The 20,131-nt window shown below is 39.8% G+C and overlaps 1 protein-coding gene and 1 long non-coding RNA gene across 2 annotated transcripts; both read left to right on the top strand.

Moving 5' to 3' along the window:
* The first annotated feature begins 9,471 nt into the window (after nt 1-9,471).
* On the top strand, nt 9,472-10,842 carry twist1b (twist family bHLH transcription factor 1b). Its single transcript, XM_033641262.2, has 2 exons — nt 9,472-10,153; nt 10,320-10,842. Exon 1 carries the CDS (start codon nt 9,621-9,623, stop codon nt 10,125-10,127), a length of 507 nt encoding a protein of 168 aa, XP_033497153.1. The 5' UTR covers nt 9,472-9,620; the 3' UTR covers nt 10,128-10,153; nt 10,320-10,842.
* A 1,291-nt stretch (nt 10,843-12,133) lies between these two features.
* LOC144464425 (uncharacterized) lies at nt 12,134-19,192 on the top strand. Its single transcript, XR_013492126.1, has 2 exons — nt 12,134-12,390; nt 17,627-19,192. It is a non-coding gene; the product is annotated as an uncharacterized LOC144464425 (long non-coding RNA).
* The last annotated feature ends 939 nt before the right edge of the window (nt 19,193-20,131 follow it).

Below are 20,131 nucleotides of genomic sequence, written 5' to 3'. Positions count from 1 at the left end.
CACTGAGCCATTGAGTACTGGAGGGAGCTTTAGTAGCCTTCCAGTGAAGAAGAAGATGGTGTCTTGCCAGGAGGGAAGTAGAAGCTAGGACTTCTAATTGCTGGGATGTGTATTGGTATGGCCTTCGAGAAACCCAAAAATGGCAATATGGGGAGAGACATTTATAATAATGAAAGAATTTTTGACATAGTGTGGAAGTAGGTCTGCCAAAAACAGGATAATAACAGACAAGAAAAAACATGTTGGATAGCCAAGCAGACTTTTTAATATTACTATTATTTTAATTTATTTATTGGTAAGGTGTCACAAGCCAAAAAGGCTGGGAAAGATGGGCCAGTCTTTCACAATCAGTCAGTGAATAAATGTCAGATCTTAATCTGAAAAGTAACTACAGCCATCAAATAGTATAGTGAAGTAAAAAGTAAATGTATTGGAGTAGTATAAAGTGTAGTGTAGCATCAAATGGAAATACCTCTTATTTATTTAAGTGCAGTACTTAAGAAAATACTTCCCACCACTGTAAACGTTAGGAAAACATTCAGGGTACAGTTAGTATCACAACCACTGCTGCTTATTCTAATAATATAGACACATTCCTGTTACCTGCTAATTCTTGAAGAGTGTCCAGCAGATGGGGAAAACAGCCTGAAGCTGCAGGTGTCTACACTTCACAACAGCAAGTAATGTCTTTAACAGATTTCAGCCCTCAGTCAGTCCACCTTCATCCTGATAGAGACGGTATATAATGCTGATGGAAGGAAGGAATGTATTTTGTGAAAATTATGTTTTATGATTGAGATTTTATTGAATTTTAGAAAGACATTGGAGCATAAAAACATGAAACAAAGAATAAAGGACAATATATAACTTAAAACAAAGGGCGGAAGACATTTTGGGACCATTTATTTTGTGAAAATTAAATTAAAACCTTACTTATAGCAATTATATTCCTCTTTTGTATGCTCTTCTAAGTGGAAAGGTTGAATGTGATAATCAAACCGAGTGACTTCACATCTTGAAGAGATCCCCAGCTGGGTGGCCCTGATCACACAACTTCCACATTGATGAGTGAAAGTAAACAACACCCCGAGAGCAAAAAAAGGTAAAACTCTACAGTCAGCCGAGATAAAGCCCTCAAAGAAGAGTGTCTTCTCGACTAATATCTGTCAGCCAGGAGGAAGAACAAGCGGGGCTGAAGGGTTCCCGTTCCAAAAACAACATAGCTGGAGAGGTAGCCTATTGTGTCCTGACAGATTGGTCTGACTGGAGGAGGAGGAGGAGGAGGAGGTCGCCTCTAACTGACACACAGGGAGGAGCAGAGGTGAGCAGAAATCTGGGGGAGATGGGAACACAGCTGCAGTTTGGAGGAGAGTTAGTGTCGTTACTACCTCACATAATTTAGAATTGACAGCCTGCAAAGGGTTGTTTGAGTGCCTTTGAATTTATGACGCTGTGTCCTTGTTGGGCGGAAATAGACAAATTCTCTATCTATCTATCTATCTATCTATCTATCTATCTATCTATATATCTATCTATCTGTCTATCTATCTATCTATCTACAGATGAGCAGCCAGCGTGATCTTCCACACTCCTCCTCTGTATTTTTTGGCAAAGGATTGGAGACCCTCCTCTGTCCTGATCACTCCCCAGGTCCTCAGGCCCCCCGCCCCCACACCTCTGCCCATCATCCCCCTGTATGCTATTCATCCTCATGTGCAGCTGGAGCACTCTGTTTGACCTCCTCTCTCCTCACAGAGCCCTTATTAACAGGGACTGTGGCGGGACTCCTCGCAGCACTTGCGGTTACAGTGAAGAACCACACTGGACTACTGACATTATGCTCATCACTTACATAAGTCTGTGTGACATGGCATGTTAACGCTGCTCTCCAACGTGTGCTCCTCTGCCAGGGTTATTTTGCTGGGCTTGGAGCCACAGATGGCGATAAAGACACTGCTGTTACATTCACAACAGTTCTTTTATTATTTCACATCGGGAACATGACTGATGACATTCCAGCCAGGTGGTCTTTGCCAAGTCATCTTGTCAGTTATGCTTAATATATGAAACAATAAAAGAAGAACTCGCTCGTGGGGACACGACAGCAGAGAATAATTTATTTTTTCCTGTTTTTTTGTGATTGTTTCTCAGCGTGCACCTGCAAGGCACTGTTGGACGTGGGTGTGCTCTTATGAAAAGACTCTGTCCATTCCACAGATGCCATCATTTACTGCAGAGGTTTTGTAAGAGGGAATAGTTTTGGAGCAGCACCAAGAGCTGCCTGTGCTTCTCCTTTTAGTGTCAAGTGTTATGTTGCATTGTTTATTTGAATGCAAGTAATTTAAAATCATGATTTTAATACCATTTAAAGGCTGAAAACAGCAGACCGACCTGCAGCAGTCAAACTGATGAAACAAAAAATTAGTCCAAGTGTGCATGTCCCCCTCAGTATTTAGAACATGTGCCTTTGTCTCTCCTCAAAAATATGGCAGTAGCAGAGGACTTTTATTTTGCCAAAATTAAAGACCTTTATACCATCAATCGCTGCAGAAAAGACAAAAAACAAGGAAAACATAGAAAAACCCAAACCCCCCCATTTAGTGCGTGGTCCCCCCAGTGTTGCATGCATGCGTGGTATGCATTTCTAATTTCTCCTAGCTATTGGGGATCAGCAGGAACCAAAAAGTATAAAAAAAACTAAACATTGTCAATAATAATAAGGTCCCAGTGGCCTCAAATGAGACAATACTAAAAGTCCCAATGTCCTCAAAAGAGTACTTACAAGTTAACAGTGTCTTAGCTTGTTACTGTTGCTAAAATTGGTCTTATGTGTATTCCATATCAAACTATTATTAATCATAAATAAACAAGTTTCAATCATAAAATGTGATCAGGTTTTGGACCTTGTCCACTTTTGTGTCGGGATCGGGCTTAGACTGCCTTCGCAGAGAAGGCTGCCACCTTGTTTTTACATGTATTAGTGTATTGTGCTCTTACTACCACTGGATGGCACAGAACATTGTCCCCAAATGAGGACAACAGTTCTAAGTCAAGTAGATTGAAGTATAAGGTAAAGTAAACCCAAAATGTGATGTCCTCAAATGAGGACGCAGGGTCTCAGGAGGATTTTGCTGTTTTATGTTAGTTTAAAATGTATGCATGGTTGTGTGTAAGTGTATGGTTGTATTTGTAAATGTGTGAGTATGAATGTATGGGTACATGTGTGTAGAGATATATGTTTATTTTTAGGATGTAAAATCATTTCCTTTAAAAATGGAATTTCTGCTTTGTTTCAGTTTTAACTGAGAATATGAATGTTAATAAACTCAAACTTATTATTAAAACATATTCAATTAAAAGGTCTGTTTAATGTCTGCACAGTGCAGTCAGGAATGTGGCATATATTATTTGTTGTGTTGGCTCTCTTCTCCAACACATTAGGTCAGATACTTAAAGCAGCACCTAAGAGGTTAAAGTGCCGACATACAGCTTTTATCGTAGGGCATTTCACATCCACATCAGCTGAACTATGTTGCATTTGCAACCTGTTTTATATTTCAATATACATTTCATCAGGACTTTTTCATCTGCGGAAAATATGTCCAATAAAAACAGTGGACAGCGAGGTCTGTGAATTATCAAGGCTAACTGTATGGGGCATTGTTTCTGGAAAGAAATGACGCTGTTGAGTTTCATGAATGTTATTTTTCAATGTTATGAGCACCACAAACAAAATTCCATTGAAATTACTAAAGCAGATGCCTCAAATTGCTGCACAGAAAACCAAAACTATCTGCAGATACCACTGGTTTGTGATTTGGGTGAAATGACTCTTTAACACTGACAGCAGCAATGGCTACAACTGTTCACTGTATTTTCCTATCTAACATGACTTTTAGTGACTTTATTTTTTTTTATTACACAAATACTTGTATGCATTATAGGCTACTGTATTATGTTGATATGTAGCCTACTTGACCTTTGTGTAGTCTACTCTCATTAGTATAAAAAACATGGACAAAATATTAGAAACCCCTCTATGGTCTGAACAGAATTGCCCAATATATCAGAATGTGACTTTGCAATGACAAAAGTAGGGGTTGTCATAGCTGATCTGCAGATCATGATAAAGCACAACTTCTCCAGATCTTAGAAAATGGATTAAATCTATATATTTTTATTTATTTATTTTATGCTAGTGTCATATGAACACATGTTAACTAAAGTCAGTGCTGAAGGTGAGACCTTTAAGAGTTCATGGATCTGCCTTTTTGCTTATAGCATTTTTGGGACACTTTGATGATCTGGTTGTATTGCTATAATTGCTAAATACTTATTTTGGTTGTTCTAAATATGCACATTTGCCACCGGCCTTTGGATACAGTATAACTAAAGGTAATAATACTTGAATCTGTTTGTGTTTGAATGATTAAAGAAAAACTCTAATTACAGAAACACCTTTTTATATCCTCCTGAGACCCTGTGTCCTCATTTGAAGACATCACATTACATTACATTTGGGGTTTACTGGACCTTATACTCACTCTGCTTACTTTAGACCTGTTGTCCTCGTCCGTGGACACTTTTTTGTGCCATCTAGTGGTAGCAAAACCACAATACACTAATCTATGTAAAAACAAGATGGCAGCCATCTCTGCCAAGTCAGTCTGCAATCGACCTCGACACAAAAGAGGACAAAGTAAAAAACCTGATTTAATTTAATGATTGACACTACGTTTGTAATTTGACATGCCATACAATTACCAATTTTAGCAACAGTAACAAGCTATGACATTGTTAATTAGAAAGTACTAGTTTGAAGACAACGGGACTTTATTATCGTCTCGTTTGAGGATATTGGGTCTTTATTATCATTTACAATGTTCAATTTTTTTTAGGTCCTACTGATCCCAAATAGCTAGGAGAAAATAAAAATGCATACCAAACAACACTTCTGGTCTCAGGAGGATGTTAGACTGCATCAGTTTTAACTGTGAGTGTATAAACTAGCAACTGGGTGTATTTCTTGCCTACGTAACACTGACACATTAATCACATTTCCATATGAGCTACATGCAGATAGAGTATCTCTGAACTCACAACAGCACCTGCCAAGCTCCTATAAGTCTTGCCACAATATGGTGAAGCTACTGTAACTCTGTGAACAGATATTTTCATTGCATGGGTCAATGCACTGGTCTCCATGCTGCAGCAGGCTGGGTGAACGTGTGTGTGGTCTGCTGGGTGGCAGTGGGCTTTATAGGCAGCAGAAGGCACGGCTCAGTGGTCTGGAGGTTTAAGTTTTAGCATGGGCAGGGGCATGAAATATATGAGCTAATGTTCATGACATAAAGTGAGGTCATGTGGGTTAAATGCAGGATTCAGTGATTCTCTAAGCTTTTGTTTTTCCCTTCATATAGTATATATTGTATTGTTGTTTTGTGAGTAAAGTTAGACCAGTGAAACACTTTCTCAAACCCTGGGAGGAAGGCCCAGTGTTTGTTTAGTGTGTGTGTTTGTGTGTGTGTGTGTGTGTGGGTGAGACAGAGATTATACTGCTGGGGATGCCAGTTCTTCCACAGACCCCACATCACCCCAAGCGTCCAAGCTGTGAAAACATACTGGAGGTTTGTTGGTTCTTAGTGGCTAATAAGGTGTCATTGTGCGGTAGAGCTGTCTGATATCCCACAGAGTCATTAGGGTGACATGAATAGATTTAACAGAACATCTTTTACGCTCACACACGTGCATATGCACACGTGCACCTAGTCCTGCACAAAAATCAGCCTTTCGCTCTACAAAAATCAATACTTATGAGATAAGGTTTCAGGAGCGGGCAGGCTTTGCTGCTCAGTTTTCTCTGACAAGCTCAAATTGTGCTCAGCTGCAGGAATACAGGACTTGAACCACGATTAGAACCTGCAACATCAAAGCGCTGGGCTTTCAAAGGCTTTCTTTTACAGCTAACTTCAGGAGTCCTGGCTCCTATGTGTCCAGACAGCTTATAAAGGCCTGTTTTCATCTTCACCTCCCGATTCAACACCCCAGATCCTCTCCCACCACCACTGAACCACTGTTATCAGAAATCCCCCTGACATGATGTCTGGGTTTCTCTACAGAATGGGACATTTTGAGACTATTGCTGAGGAAACATGCTGTCATCCAGCTCTGCTGTTTGACCTTGTTAGTCCTGAGGGTTGATTACAGGCTATCTGGGACTTGCTCTTTGAAGAACGCACCCCTGTCTTTTCTCATCCCGTGCAGTTGATCCATCTCGGCGAGCTGGCACTGCGCTCATTGCGGTTAAACTTTAATGGAGTGAACATGAATATCACTGTCAACTGTGGGAGCCTCGTGCATGTGAAGGACTGTGGTTTGTTATTTCAATAGATATGAGTAGGCTGATAGAGAAACACTGCCTTCCAAGGCTCGAGTAGAGAAAATAGACAGGTCTCTGTGGATCTGGCTGTGGCTCAGGACTTAGTGAGTGAGAGCCTGAGTTGTGTCTGCCTTGATGTGACCTCGGGGAGGGGTGGTTAATGACGCTCTGGGGTCACTCATGACTGGTGTGTCAAGTTGCATGAGTCAGAAACATACACTTGACTTTATCATAACACCCACTCACTGCTCATTGATAAGGACAAAGGCTTTCTTCATCAGTTATTTGCCACTGATTCAGGCAGAGCGGGCGGCGATGTACGGTAAATCACACCAAAAAACAATCAGCGCTGTTTATCTCCTCTTACTTGTAATTGTCAGGCCCTGACAGTCTGTGACCGACTGATGAAAGTTTTGTCTTTATTAAAGATCAACACTGGAGGAGTTGTCCTGTGATGACATCATATTCCCGAGAAGCAGCTGTGTTTTCTCAGAGTCACTTCAGCAGCAAAGAGCTGAACTCTGCAGAGCAATCTGCCAAGAAATGTAAATGTAGAGTGGGAGTGAATACTAGCTTATGCATTATTACCATCATTTTCAAAATAAGGAATGATGGTGTGTCCAGGTAATCAAAACATCCCTGGATGGACTGTTTCTTTTCTTAATTAGAACATCATGATGAAAGACAATCATAAAGCTCAGCTGACATGTGCAGGAGAGGAAGGATGCCGATCTGAGATTCAATAAAGCGTAAACATAAATATCAGTCAACAAGAGCAGGTAAAAGAAACTAAAGAAGGAAGCAACAGACATTTGTTGCATGACATCTCCCCTTATCTCTCAGTTACCACAGATAATATTAATAGTGGAGTAAAAAGTATGTTGTTTCCTCTGAAATACTCAAGTACAAGTACCTCAAATCTGCACTTAAGCATAGGACTTAAGTAAATGTACTTAGTTACTTTTCACGATCATATAGGCAAAATTTAAGACAAAAAATACTTAAAAGCCTATGAAATCACACATTTTATATGAGATACGAATCCTTTGTTTACACACTGCATGAAATATCTCACACATCAATGGGTGGATCATGAGACAATGGGCCCCTGGGCACAGATTTGCAGAAGGCCCCACCACCTCTCCTGCAGAGGAGCAAGACACACACAGACACCAAGTCACACACATTTCTTTGTAGTCATTTTGCATCATTTTGTGGTTTTGTGTCTGTCTTCGTGTGGCTGTTTTGTGTCTCTTTGAGTTCACTTTGTGTCTTTTTTGATCATTTTTGTCTCTTTGTGGTCACTTTGTGTCTTTTAATAAGACATTTGTTTCTTTTTTAGAACATTTTGTGACTTTTTTGGTTGTTTTTGTCTCTTTGTAGTTATTTTGTGTCTCTTTACAATTCCTTTGCATCTTTTTGTGGTCATTTTGAGCCTCTTTCTGACCGGTACATGTTGATTGGAGCAACATTTTGCAGGTGGAGTCAAGGGGAGGAGGCCTGACACCTTGGGCCCCTGGGCCTGGGCCTGGATAGGCCCATTCAGTAATCCATCCATGAACACATCAAGTTTTTATTTCAAAGAAACAGCCAAGCAAGCTGTCAAGATAAGATCTGCACTTGTTGGTACTTTTGTTAAGAGATAAAGCAGGAAAAGTGATGGCAAAAGGATTCAGACAGGTCAGTGGAGAGCTTACCTGTGAGGTACAGCAGGTAGAGAGTGGTGTGTGTGAGTGCGCACTGAGATCAGCACCATGGACAGGGCTACCAGACAGGTACACAGGTACACTCACCTTGAAGAAGCTTGAGTTCTTTTCAGCACCATCATCTCCATCTGCAGAAAAATGCACATTTGAAACTTAACAATATGAAGTTCTATCTTCACTTTGCAGCAGGAAATGTGACACGTGATGTTTCCTTTAGTTAAAATGTAAAATGAGACAGTTAAACAAGCCTGTGTTTCACCTGGAACAATACTTCACTCTCAGGCCTCCATGAGGATGTAAATAGATGTTCGCTGGTGTTGTGACCTCTGACCCTGACTGCCCCCCTGTTTCCTGAACCAGATGCTGCTCCTGTGGACCACAGCCATCTCAACCTAAACAAAGTAATCCTCCACTAAACAAGATGGATATTGTATCACCAGCCTAGTAAATACCAGAAGGTCTTAAACACAGAGCTGCCTTCTCCTCCTGTCTGACTGGAACCAACAATAGTCACTTCTGGTATTGTTTTATAGATGAACAAAGACACATTATTTCGGCACGTTTTTACATATATTTTATGGTATATTACAGTATACAAAAAACATGCCCTCTTGTGGGGAATATAATTAGAGCATGCAGCAATCCTCCAAGGAAAAGTTTGAAAAATGTGCAGCACTGGCTGCATGTCAGAAATGTAAGATTGGGATCATATGTTGCCTATATGAAAGTCTTTTGATCTCACTTGCTTTAAGAGAGACTAGATGAACATAAATCCAAAGATCCATGTGGGTTTGGTCTGCAGAGATGAGCCAGGGTTGCACAGTGCTTGATTTAAAAAAAAAGAAGTGTCAGATCATAGAATTACTGGAAGTTACAGCAAACATATAGCAACAGTGATTTGATGGGACATTGGGTATTTTATTGGGGTGCCGATGGATGGATGAAGGGATAAAAATACGCACTGTCTGCGCTCAGACCTGCAGGGGAAGCGAAACTGTCATAATGTGTTCATTTAAATTAAATTTGAGTGTTTTTTTAATGTGATTTCGTTTTTTAAAAGTCATTTTAGCCAAATCATGATGAGGTTATACACAATTCGACTTCCCTGAGCTTAATTAAATGAAAATTAAAAGATTATTTCGTCTGATTAAATGTTGGAGTCATGATGATTAATGTCATATTTTGGTTGTTTTTGGCGCAATCAGTAAATAATGTGAAAATGCAGTTATCTTCTCCAGCTCTTACTTTGTATTAGGAGCCTCTCTGATAGCTCCTTGAGTGCTCCCACCCCCTCGCCTCACGTAATCCATCTTCTTGGCCAATCCTGTCCCTCCCCAAAAAGTTTACGCCATGCAGCCTATAAGAACTGCCTAAGTTTCTCAAGTATCAGAAAAGACTTGTCCTCCCAGGAACCCATCTATGGATACTTTGGTGTCTTCAAAGCCAGGCGGACCTACAGGTGGACCAATTCCGTGACTTCATGAGAGGGAAATCAATTTTTGGACTCTTTCTGGCCGCCATCTACCCAAGTGGAGATGTCTGAGGAAAATCTGGGGGAAGAGTCGGGCAGCTCCCCCGTCTCTCCTGTGGACAGCCTGAGCAACAGCGAGGGGGAGCTGGACAGACAGCCGAAGAGGTGTGGGAGGAAGAGGAGACCGAGCAGGAAAAACGGGGAGGACTCAGATAGCCCGACCCCTGGGAAAAGAGGGAAGAAGTCCAGCAGCAGCAGCCCCCAGTCTTTCGAGGAGCTCCAGTCGCAGCGGGTCATGGCCAACGTCCGGGAGCGTCAGAGAACCCAGTCTCTCAACGAGGCGTTCGCGGCTTTGCGGAAAATTATCCCCACGTTGCCCTCGGACAAACTCAGCAAAATACAGACCCTAAAACTTGCAGCCAGATACATCGACTTCCTCTACCAGGTGCTGCAGAGCGACGAGCTGGACTCCAAAATGTCAAGTTGTAGTTATGTGGCTCATGAGAGGCTGAGCTACGCCTTCTCTGTATGGAGGATGGAGGGCGCTTGGTCCATGTCAACATCTCACTAACATCTGGAGAAATTATGCCCTAAATGGTACGCTTGATTCTCAACTATAACGCATGATCCAAGCCTGAAACTGTGGCACAAACAACCCACTACATGATGTTATATTTTCCTGTGTACTGTGGTCTAATGCGGGGTTATCTTGTTTACTCATCTGCACAGTTTAGTGATCATTAATGCCTTGTCTAACCTACAGGTGACTGCTGAATCTACTTATCACATTCTGACGGGACAAATCTGGAGTCCAATGCTGGATACATGGGATCACACTATTTAAAGCAGAGACGACAGAAGCTCTGGGGGGATCATTTTTTTTGCAGGAGGCCCGACAGGGACCTGCAGCCGTGCGTTAGCTCCACACACTCCCATTCTGATGCGTTTTCATGTTGTTGACGACGAATGTTGAAAATATCATGTTTTGTTTTTTTAAGAAAAGACATTTTGAATGCATGTCTTTGGACTTATTTCTGTGGAGGTCAAAGTGCATTATTGAAGCAGTTGTGAGACTGTCAACTGGTGGTGTAGCTCACATTATAAGGCTGACTGTGTGGATCTAACCTGTGCAAAAAAAAAATATTTTCAGAATACATTTATTTATTTATTGGTGAAACGTGTTACATTGAGGAATAGATCCTGTGTCTGAATACATTCCTATTTTTTATTATCGTTTTTTTGTAAATGTTTGTATATTTTTTGCATTAAAGAAAAAGACGATTAAAGTGTTTGACTTTCTCTTTTGTGTCAGGCTAATTTAATTGTTTAAGATGAAATGCACTGGAATTTGTTGGACAACATAAATTATCTGTGAAATGAAATAGCTGTTATATATGTAGCCTATCACGTGGACTTGCCTTCACATCAGATTTAATGACAAAAGCCTCCAGTATATCGCCAGTCACTTGGGAAAACAGATGGAGTTATTATTGGCTCGAGCGAAAGCGTTGGAGAAACATGCAGCTATTATTTTAAATATATTGTTACACATCCAAAAAGAACAAAAGAAAACACTTTTTTCTCGTCATTTATTTCGAAAACTATTTAAGACGCGATTTAAACCTGCAAAAAAGTTTTACTGCAGGAAAAAATCCGCAGCAGAAAAAAAGTGAGTCTGTATAAACCGAGTTACAAGTCCATTTTAATTAAAATTTGAAAGGCCTCGTGCAGCAGTCTCCAGTTTCCCTCTCACTCTCTCTTTTCCTGGATTTGTTTACAGTTGGATTAAGGACTGGACCTGAGACTCAACATTATAAGTAAATAAGTTACACTGGGGTCATGTCAACCTGCTATTGAGCCCACGCTACAGTCTCTCTTCTCAACATTAACAGCAGGGCAGTTAACGTGTTTCTATACAGTTTTACTGCAGCATAACAGTGCCTGACCTATATAAATTCATGATGACAAAATCAAACAATTATTATGAATTATTTTGCGTATTGCACTGGCAGTAACCTCTTGTGATTTTGCGGATTTGCAACATAACCAAACAGGCTTTGTGCGTCTTTACGCATGAGGTATATCCCAGATTATTGTCACTAAATAAATCTTTCATACTAGTATTGCACTGCTGTGATTGATCTCAGTGATCTGGGAAAGTGTTACTCACTGTCCAAATCAAAGTATGTGCCCGTTTGAAGGTGTGTAATTGGCTTGCAAGGCATGTATGGAATTCCCAGATGTCTATGAAATTTAAGGAGGTCGTGAAGGTATAGCAGTAGGTCTGTACATATACAGGCTGCTCTCACTGAAATGTTGGAGGGGAATGCTTCACACACACAGGCCAGATCAATAAACAGCTTTTCTTGAAACTTTGAAGAGTTTTCACTCAGTTCCAGATAAATAAACATGGCCTATAATAAATGGCATGCATCACAAAAAGCTTTGTTCTTTTTTAAAATTTCCAATTCAGCCCTTACGCAATGGGCTTGAATAAGTTTCCTCTCCCCCCTTTTTTTCAGGAGAGAGGAGTTGGCAATTGACACGATGCAGAGGCACAGAATGAAACCTATTTAGAACAGATGTTAGTATTTTTAAAAAAAGTCACGTGAAACGAGCAGATGTTCAGACTGTGCAGAGACTCGCCGTGCAGCGCATTACTCTGCAGAGAGGGAGCTCGGAGGAGCTTTGCTTCCACACAGACACGAACTGTGTGAGTCTGTAGTCCTACAGTCAGATCATCCAGTAGGTCTGATTCAAATTGGATTTATAAAACTGTCCACCACCTGCAGGGACTAACTAACATGGAGCTGAGGGAGCGCGCTGAGACAAAGGTAGGCTGTAAGGACAGAGAGACAGTCTGTGATAACTGTGGTTGCGTGACATGTTGACTTGCTGATTATTTGGCTGTAAGATGAGATGTGAAGATCAGGATGTTTTTCCAAAGCTTCCAACACTAACGGGCCTGCTGCCGTCGAAGCTTCAGACTACTTTGAAGCGTGTGTGTGTGTGTGTGTGTGTGTGTGTGTGTGTGTGTGTGTGTGTGCGCGCGTGTGTGTGTGTTTGGGGGGAAGGAGGGGGCTAAAAGGAGGGGTGTAACTGAGAAACGAAAGAGAATTTATCATCCAGCTATTGGGGGAAAAAGAAATGCATGACACATATGAACCAGTAATAATTTTCAGTTCAGTAATAATAAATAGTCCAGAGTGACTGCACCCCGCTATCAAATTACATTTAACTATTTTTTCTGTTTCTTTAATATCTGAGTAACATGGCTCCATAAATGGTTCGTTTTCTCATCTGTAATGTTGAAGTAACGTATTTAATCTGAAATTTATTTTAATTCAAAGTTTTAAAAACTTTAAATTCTTATTCTTAATATTATTATTATAATTATTATTATTAGTATTATAAATAATAATAATAACGTTAATTATTGCACTTGGTTCTTGACATTATTTTAGGTTGTAGCTATGGCGCAAAAATTATAATTAATTTCTCGATTTTTTTCTACAATAAAAGCTCTCCGTTTTGTATCCAAATATCACTTTTTATTCACGCGCATCAGCAGGTGACAGGTGATTCATCACGTCAGACAAGTTATTCATAAATTATATTACAATAAGATATTTAATATTTATTCTTTTATCCTCCAGATTTTGCCCTTTTTTTATTATGTCAGATTTAATTTGTTTTTACTTGCAGCCAATGTTTGCATTTATAAAAATATTTATTTGATTTTTTTTTTTAACTGCAGCCCGATTTATAAAATACGGTGATACTGATAATTAATGTAAAAGCAAATTAGAGTAACTTTAACAGTGTGTGCGCTCAAGACGACTTAAGTTTGTTTAAAGTTGCTGCATTAAAAAGTGTATTTCTGGGCTGAGCGGAGCAGGTGCAGACTTTACGGCCAGCTCCACAATTTTAAGTGAAATTCCAGATTTTCCATTTTGAGTCCCAACAAAATCCTCTGGTTGATAATTAAACTTTTTCAAGCCAAAAAACACCGTTTGATCAGCACCTTTAAAACAATGCCTCAGAAAGTGAATATTAAAGGCAGGAGTGGGTGAACTGCGTGCAGATAGGATCAGAGTGCAGGACTGTGCACTTGAGGCAAGGAAACAGAGGAGAGGCTAAACAGAAACAGACAGCTACAGTGCATACCTCCTGCATCTGGACGCTGCTGATTATTGAATACATTAACATCCAGAGTGCAGCTCTTTGTTGAGGGGGCATTTTATTTGAAAAGTCAGAACAGTTGCTGTGCACAAAAAAAAGTCTTAAATCAAGTTGAAAGTAGCTGCACTGCGTTTCAAGTGGATTCAAATCAGAAGTTTTACAGAAACTCAGCTATTAGTGATTGCCTTTATTACCCCAACACCAGCCTTGCTGCCTGTAATATGGCTATAAAAAAGCTACAGCAATCAAACCGGTAAAGGAAATACATTTAAATAAATATTTGGTTGGAAATATGATACAAATCTATATAAAAAATATTACAATTTATAATCTTTGTGCCTCTCTGAGCAAACAGCAGCTGTGAGTACCTGCTGAAGGTCCTCTGACCTTTACTGCTGTTGAAAATGAGCAGCTACCTGCAACTTTGTACACTTTTTCAGATGAAAGCACCATGACCTCAGGCATCAAGTAATGTGTCAAAGAATATGGGATAGAATTTCCACCCCTTTCTCACCTGACTGCAGAAGGAAGGTGATGATGGTCCATCTTATAAGATTGTTGCAGATGGTTAAAGAAAGTCAAAACTTGAATAGTTTTAACCTGTTTTAGTTCAAACATTTAAAACTGTACAGAAAGACGACCACTTTGAGAAAATCATAGTGCATTGTCGGCTTATTTGAGTTTTTTGCCACCAGATTTGTGCAACAAGATGATTTAGTTTTATGGAGAATTAAAGCTAAAATCTATAGATGTAAATGCGTACTTTTAGCTTAAGATGAGAATCTCTTTAATCAAAAACATGAAACCACAGTCACTTTTATTTCTTTTTTATGTACAAGTACAGGTGTTTCTCAGAATTCCTTGCACGCTGAGTTGGAGACTCACATTATATAGAAAATGCAACAGGACCAAATGTGCTAAGTTCCTGCATACAGGAACTCTTATTTCTGCAATCAAATAAAGCTCATTTGACTAGAAAACTAATTCAAAAAGTTTATAAAGTGTTATTTTTTCATCATCAGTTCAAAACTTACCTCCTGAATCACAGACTACATTCTTAATAATCAAGCACTGCTCCAAGAAAGTTGTCACCTGATAACAAACTGATCAAAATCACTGTGGAAATATGTGAAAATCAAACTTTTAAAAGTGTTTACCCCTGAATATAAAACATTGTCTTCATATAAATCAGTTTGTTCCACGACAGGCTCTAATATCTCTGACCTGACATTGAGAAGTGAGAATACTTCATGCCCAAAACATTTCTGTGCAGGTTCAACAACACTTGAGGTCCAGACACCTGCGCTGCTTGATTTGCTTGATTTATGTAAACATATGAGAACAAAATAATATGAGGAGTGATTGGATATTTGGCTTTTAAAATATTTGGCAATATTACTGACTGCAAGTTTCGACATTTTGTCGATTTACTGATTACTGCTCGTGCTTTCACACACCCTCAAACTGCATTTTTATCTCTGATCTTCATTTTGGTGTGTTGATTTTCATTTATTAATCAACACAAGCTTGAGGAAAGATGACTAAAAGCTGAAAAATGCTGACGGAAATATCTCCTTTTTTGTTAGAGAAACATTAATTTGCAAAGATTTTAGTCCTGAGATCATAAAACAGCATAAAGCTTTTGTCTGAAAAGTTGTATGGCCCCCTGAGGTAAATGATCTATGTCAAAGTTACATTGTTGAAACATGATTTATTGTGTTATTTGGATAAAAGTGGAGGCAGCATGAGGAATTGTGCGCCTTTGGCTGTTTGAAAAAATGTTAAATAGATGCTTGTTTAAATCTGGTTGAGTTCTTGTGGACACACACAAAGTTTAAGTTGGCTAATTACAGATTTCGACTGAAAATGTAAAGCCATAACAGGTCAGCGTTTCATCACATTGAAGGGGTCACGGAGAATGACGCCATCTGACGGTATCCAGGACCAGAGACGTCCTTTGATACACGTCCAAAGGGCACCATCAAAACGTGGGCACCTTGTGTTTCACCCTCGTTGCCTGTGATGCGTGCCACCCAGGCTGCAGACAAGACACGGATCAGTGTGTTTTAGGGGAATACACAATGATGTCACAGACAGGAAAAGGCTGGAAAAAAAGGCTTGGCACCTTTTTGGAATTGGCCAGATCCCCATTGGCTCAGCAGAAACGCTGGAATAATAAACAGGCAATCAGAAGGCAGCGTGAGCGTACACAAAGGCATTGCAAAACTTTGCAGATAATAAAAGCAGATTTTTCACTGCATGGAGATGATTATTTGTGTTTTTCAGTTGTCCATAAATAGAGGGCCTCTCACAGGAAGTATAAACATACAGATGGAGTGGAGGGCCATCACAGTCCAACGCAGTGATTTCAAACATTCCTGTTTATGTTTAATCAAGACGGAGTATATATATAACTGTAGCCCCAGTTTGAGCATGAAATACAAAGGATTATTTTCTGAGGGGAGCGGGAAAAAGAATACCTCACTATAGAATGTAAACTGTTTGATGAGTGTTTCGCTCATTGTGGAAACTGAGCCACACATTCAGACAAGCTTTTAAAACACATGCGCCAGTTCCCCGAGTAAATGTAACACGCTAAAACTATTTAAATTATTACAAATTCAGTATCATTCTCTCACAATAACCACATGTGTGATGTGTGTAAAAAATCTCACCTGATTCAAAGGAACTTCCTCCTGCATGTGAAGAGAGGCAGAGCACAATTTGTCCCTTATTGAGGCACTGAGTGAAGCATGCAGTCCTTGTGTACTGCTGCAGGGTTAATAGGGCTCTAATGATGCAGCGTCCCTGCTCCTGTCCCTGAGGGCGCTCCACCACTCCCCGGGTATTAATCCTATTGCCTTCATTAACCTGCTGGCCCACCGGTCCCACCAACACTGAATACCAGAACTCTAATGTCACGCTGATAATTGCTGTGTTGTTACCTTGAGTCACAATGATCTCCTTATTCCCTCTGAACCATCTGAAATACTTTGTTCGTATCCAGTTTAGTAGATTCTTTGCAGACATTATGTGGATGCAGGGAGAATCTGATTGATCATCACTGCAAAACTTGTTTCAAATACACACTGTGATGATTTTAGATGGATAAAAATGAACAAAAGCAACTCTTTACAATTTGTAATGGATATGTAGTGATGCACAAAATTTAAAAAAGGCACAAAATGTAGCAACGCAGAAAGGTTAACTAGATCAGTGGTCTTTTGCTGTGAAGAAGACACACCTACACCCCAAGGGCCACAATGGAAATAAGCATTTCAGCGTTGTGTTTTATCCTTTTGACATGACTTGCTGTGATGTCATCTTGACAGGCTGTGCATTTGTATGTATATATGCTGTACATTTTATAAATTGCTGCCAATTAAAAAAAATCAAATTTCAATTTCAAGAATCCATTGAAATGCCCTTCTTTTGCCTGTCACTGAAATTAAAGATGCAGTTTGTTTCTGTAGCAAAAGTCCAGAATATTTTTACCCCTGGGTGGCTTTAAAAAAGCTACAATTACACAGAAATTGTGCCAAAATAAAATATGGCCCCAACAAACTGATTTATAGAACTCCCAAGTGTGAAAAAAGGAAACTATGTGGTTGAACTGCTGAAGCTGGACAATAAACAAGTCAATGAAATTTGCATTCTGGACGTTCAGCTGTGACGTACAGCATACAGAGTGAATGTGAAGTTTTATTTTATAATTTAAGAGCTTTAATCATCTTTTCAACTGTTGCATTAGCCAGCTCAGCTGCCATTGCATAAGTCACTCAGTAATAAACAGGATTACTTTTAACATGTGTTGCTTTAGGCAAGTTCTGACCTGGCTTTAATGTTCTATATAAGTTATGACTCATCATGTGTTTCCTCACATCCCAGCAGGAGCGTCGGTGCAGGACGCTGACTCTTCACACATTGCGTCAGGATGCTTCGGTCCACCGACAGACGAGCCACCTGGTCAGATGACCGAGAGAATGACGTCAACAACAGCAATGACAAAAAACAAGTTGTTTTGAGCAGCTGTGATTAGTTTTATAGTTGTTTAGTTAATATAAAAGAGTATTTTATTGAAAATATTAAAATTATTTTGGCTGTTTTTTGTATTCCCCTGATAACTTGTACTGTACTCTGTACCTGTACTCTGACACATTAATATGATGATTGTAACTATGTATATCTAAAAGTTACACATATTAAAAATGCTCATATAAAATGGATGCTTTCCTATTTATGAAAGTGAAATTCTGCAAATTTATTAGCCTGAGCATTTACAATAGTTATAATAAACTTTTACAACAATGAAGTCTGTGTGAGACCCCATTGACAACCCAGTGATAATCTCAGTGTAAGACAACATAAACCTCATCTTACCTCCCCTATCTCCGTGTCATCAGGGTGCTGGCTTCATCCTCCACAACAGAGGGGCCAGCTGTTTGTGACCTTAGTGCTAAATCAAGTTCAAAGAGGACCACTGGTGTTTGGCAGATAGTTTTACATAAGGGCAGTGGGAGAACAGTGTGTTTGGTCAACCTCTGGCTCCTCCTTTGATTCGCAGCTCTCTGTGACCCCTGGCAGAGCGAAACCACTTAAGGCCCTTCATTCAGCCACGCTGGTCAGTCTGATAAGATCGTGGTGATACCGGACTTGACTTTCTATCTCTCTGAATTTTTATGGGTTGGCAGTTTTACACAATATCCTCATCACAGAGAAGTTCCACTCTTGTAAAGGCTGAAATCAGACTAAAGAAATGTTATATGAAACAGTGGATGTGAGAGGTTCCTGAGCAGTATGCCCATATAAATCTACTGTAATACACTCTCACCCAGGCTTTTATTAATTTCAAAACTACCTGTGTAGATTGAGAGCGTATGAAAGATATTAAATTCACAGACAGACAAGAAAAGTATACTTTATTTTGCTCCAAATGTTGACCGTTTTTTTTTAGTAGGTTTCATTCCACTTACACCTGCGTCCATAACGACTGCATGATTGTATTGTTGGCATGTTTCTTTTGTAGTCATCCAAAGTATATAAAACAGGAAATAAAGATTTAAATCATTCGTGCAGTGAATTTAATCCCTGTGTATCATTTGAAAGTGCTTCTTTGATGCAGGTGATTGGCAGTCACTCACTTTTCCCTTTCTAAAATATATGAACAAGATGTGAGAGAGCCTAAAAGCAGCAGATTTACGCCGGGCCGTGTTCTGCTGTTTTTGAACCAAATAGTCTGGTACACACACATGCAAAGAAATACATGTGGCACATTAACTTTCCACAGACGACGTCCGCACACAACTGGAAACCCATCAGGAACAACAGCGCTGTATTTATTTTGTATTACAAGTGTATTATCACATTATAAGAATGAATAATGTATTGTGATTAGACTGCTGTTGTTTTAGGACCAAACTCAAAGAGTTAATAAAATAATTCTCTGAAGCAGGAGAGCGGCTCATTATTTCTCAACGCATGCAGTTTCCTGTGTTTTTTATTGGATAAAGAATAGGTAGAACTTTAGAGGAAGCAGAGTTTTAATGGGGCACAGAAAGTACAGCAAGACAATCAAAAAAAGCAACATCTAATGGTATAACGAGGTACTTTCTCTTTACTGTAACCTTGACAAAATACTGCAGAAAGTTGGACTTTCTACTGACCTTGGGAACATATGTTTCAGTAAGTAATCCAAGAAATGTTTAACAAAAGAAATGCCTGCCAAAGTATGGCTTGTGTTGCAGTGAGTCACCTTTCCCACACACGCATATACGTTTGCTCCGCTGTATTCGTGTTGTGTGTTATTTTGGTTCATTTCCCTGACCTTTAACACTTGCCCCAGAGAGATGCAAATGCCCAAAGAACATAATGGCTCCCTTCCTGTGTAAAAACTAGGCCGTAAAGGAAGATAATTAGGGTTGTCATGACAACAGGGTCCAGCAGGCTGACGGTGCCGTGTTCGCTCGCAGAACTTCAAACGGTATCAAAGCTCCACCAGGGCTGGTACAGGAGCTCTGGTTTGAATTAGGGAGCGACTTCCACAGTCTCCCTTCAAATTCAAGATCAATATGGAACACCCCCTTCAAAAAAAAAAAAAAAAAAAAAAAAAAAAGATGGAGAAAAGGGCCCAGCTAGTCCTCGTCCAGACAGACCTAGAGATCTGGATTTCATTAGAGACAATCATCTTATCTGTTTCATCTCAACGCTGCCCCAAGGGTTGGCAGGCAGACCAGTGGGCTCTTTGCAGTTTGAGAAAGCCTGCAGCCAGCCAGAGGCCTGTGGATCAGGTCATTAAAACACTCCTGCCCCTGCTGCTAGTGATAAAATATTTTCATGCTTTTGTAAATAGATTTTCTTCTTTCAACCCCACAGGACACAAAAAACACAACTTTT

Source organism: Epinephelus lanceolatus, chromosome 10 (assembly GCF_041903045.1).
Source record: "Epinephelus lanceolatus isolate andai-2023 chromosome 10, ASM4190304v1, whole genome shotgun sequence".
Lineage (NCBI taxonomy): Eukaryota > Metazoa > Chordata > Actinopteri > Perciformes > Serranidae > Epinephelus > Epinephelus lanceolatus.
This window is presented reverse-complemented; position numbering and strand designations above follow the sequence as displayed.

Excerpts from the sequence above, each read along its gene's own strand:
- twist1b (XM_033641262.2), top strand. The coding sequence starts at position 9,621 with ATGTCTGAGGAAAATCTGGGGGAAGAGTCGGGCAGCTCCCCCGTCTCT.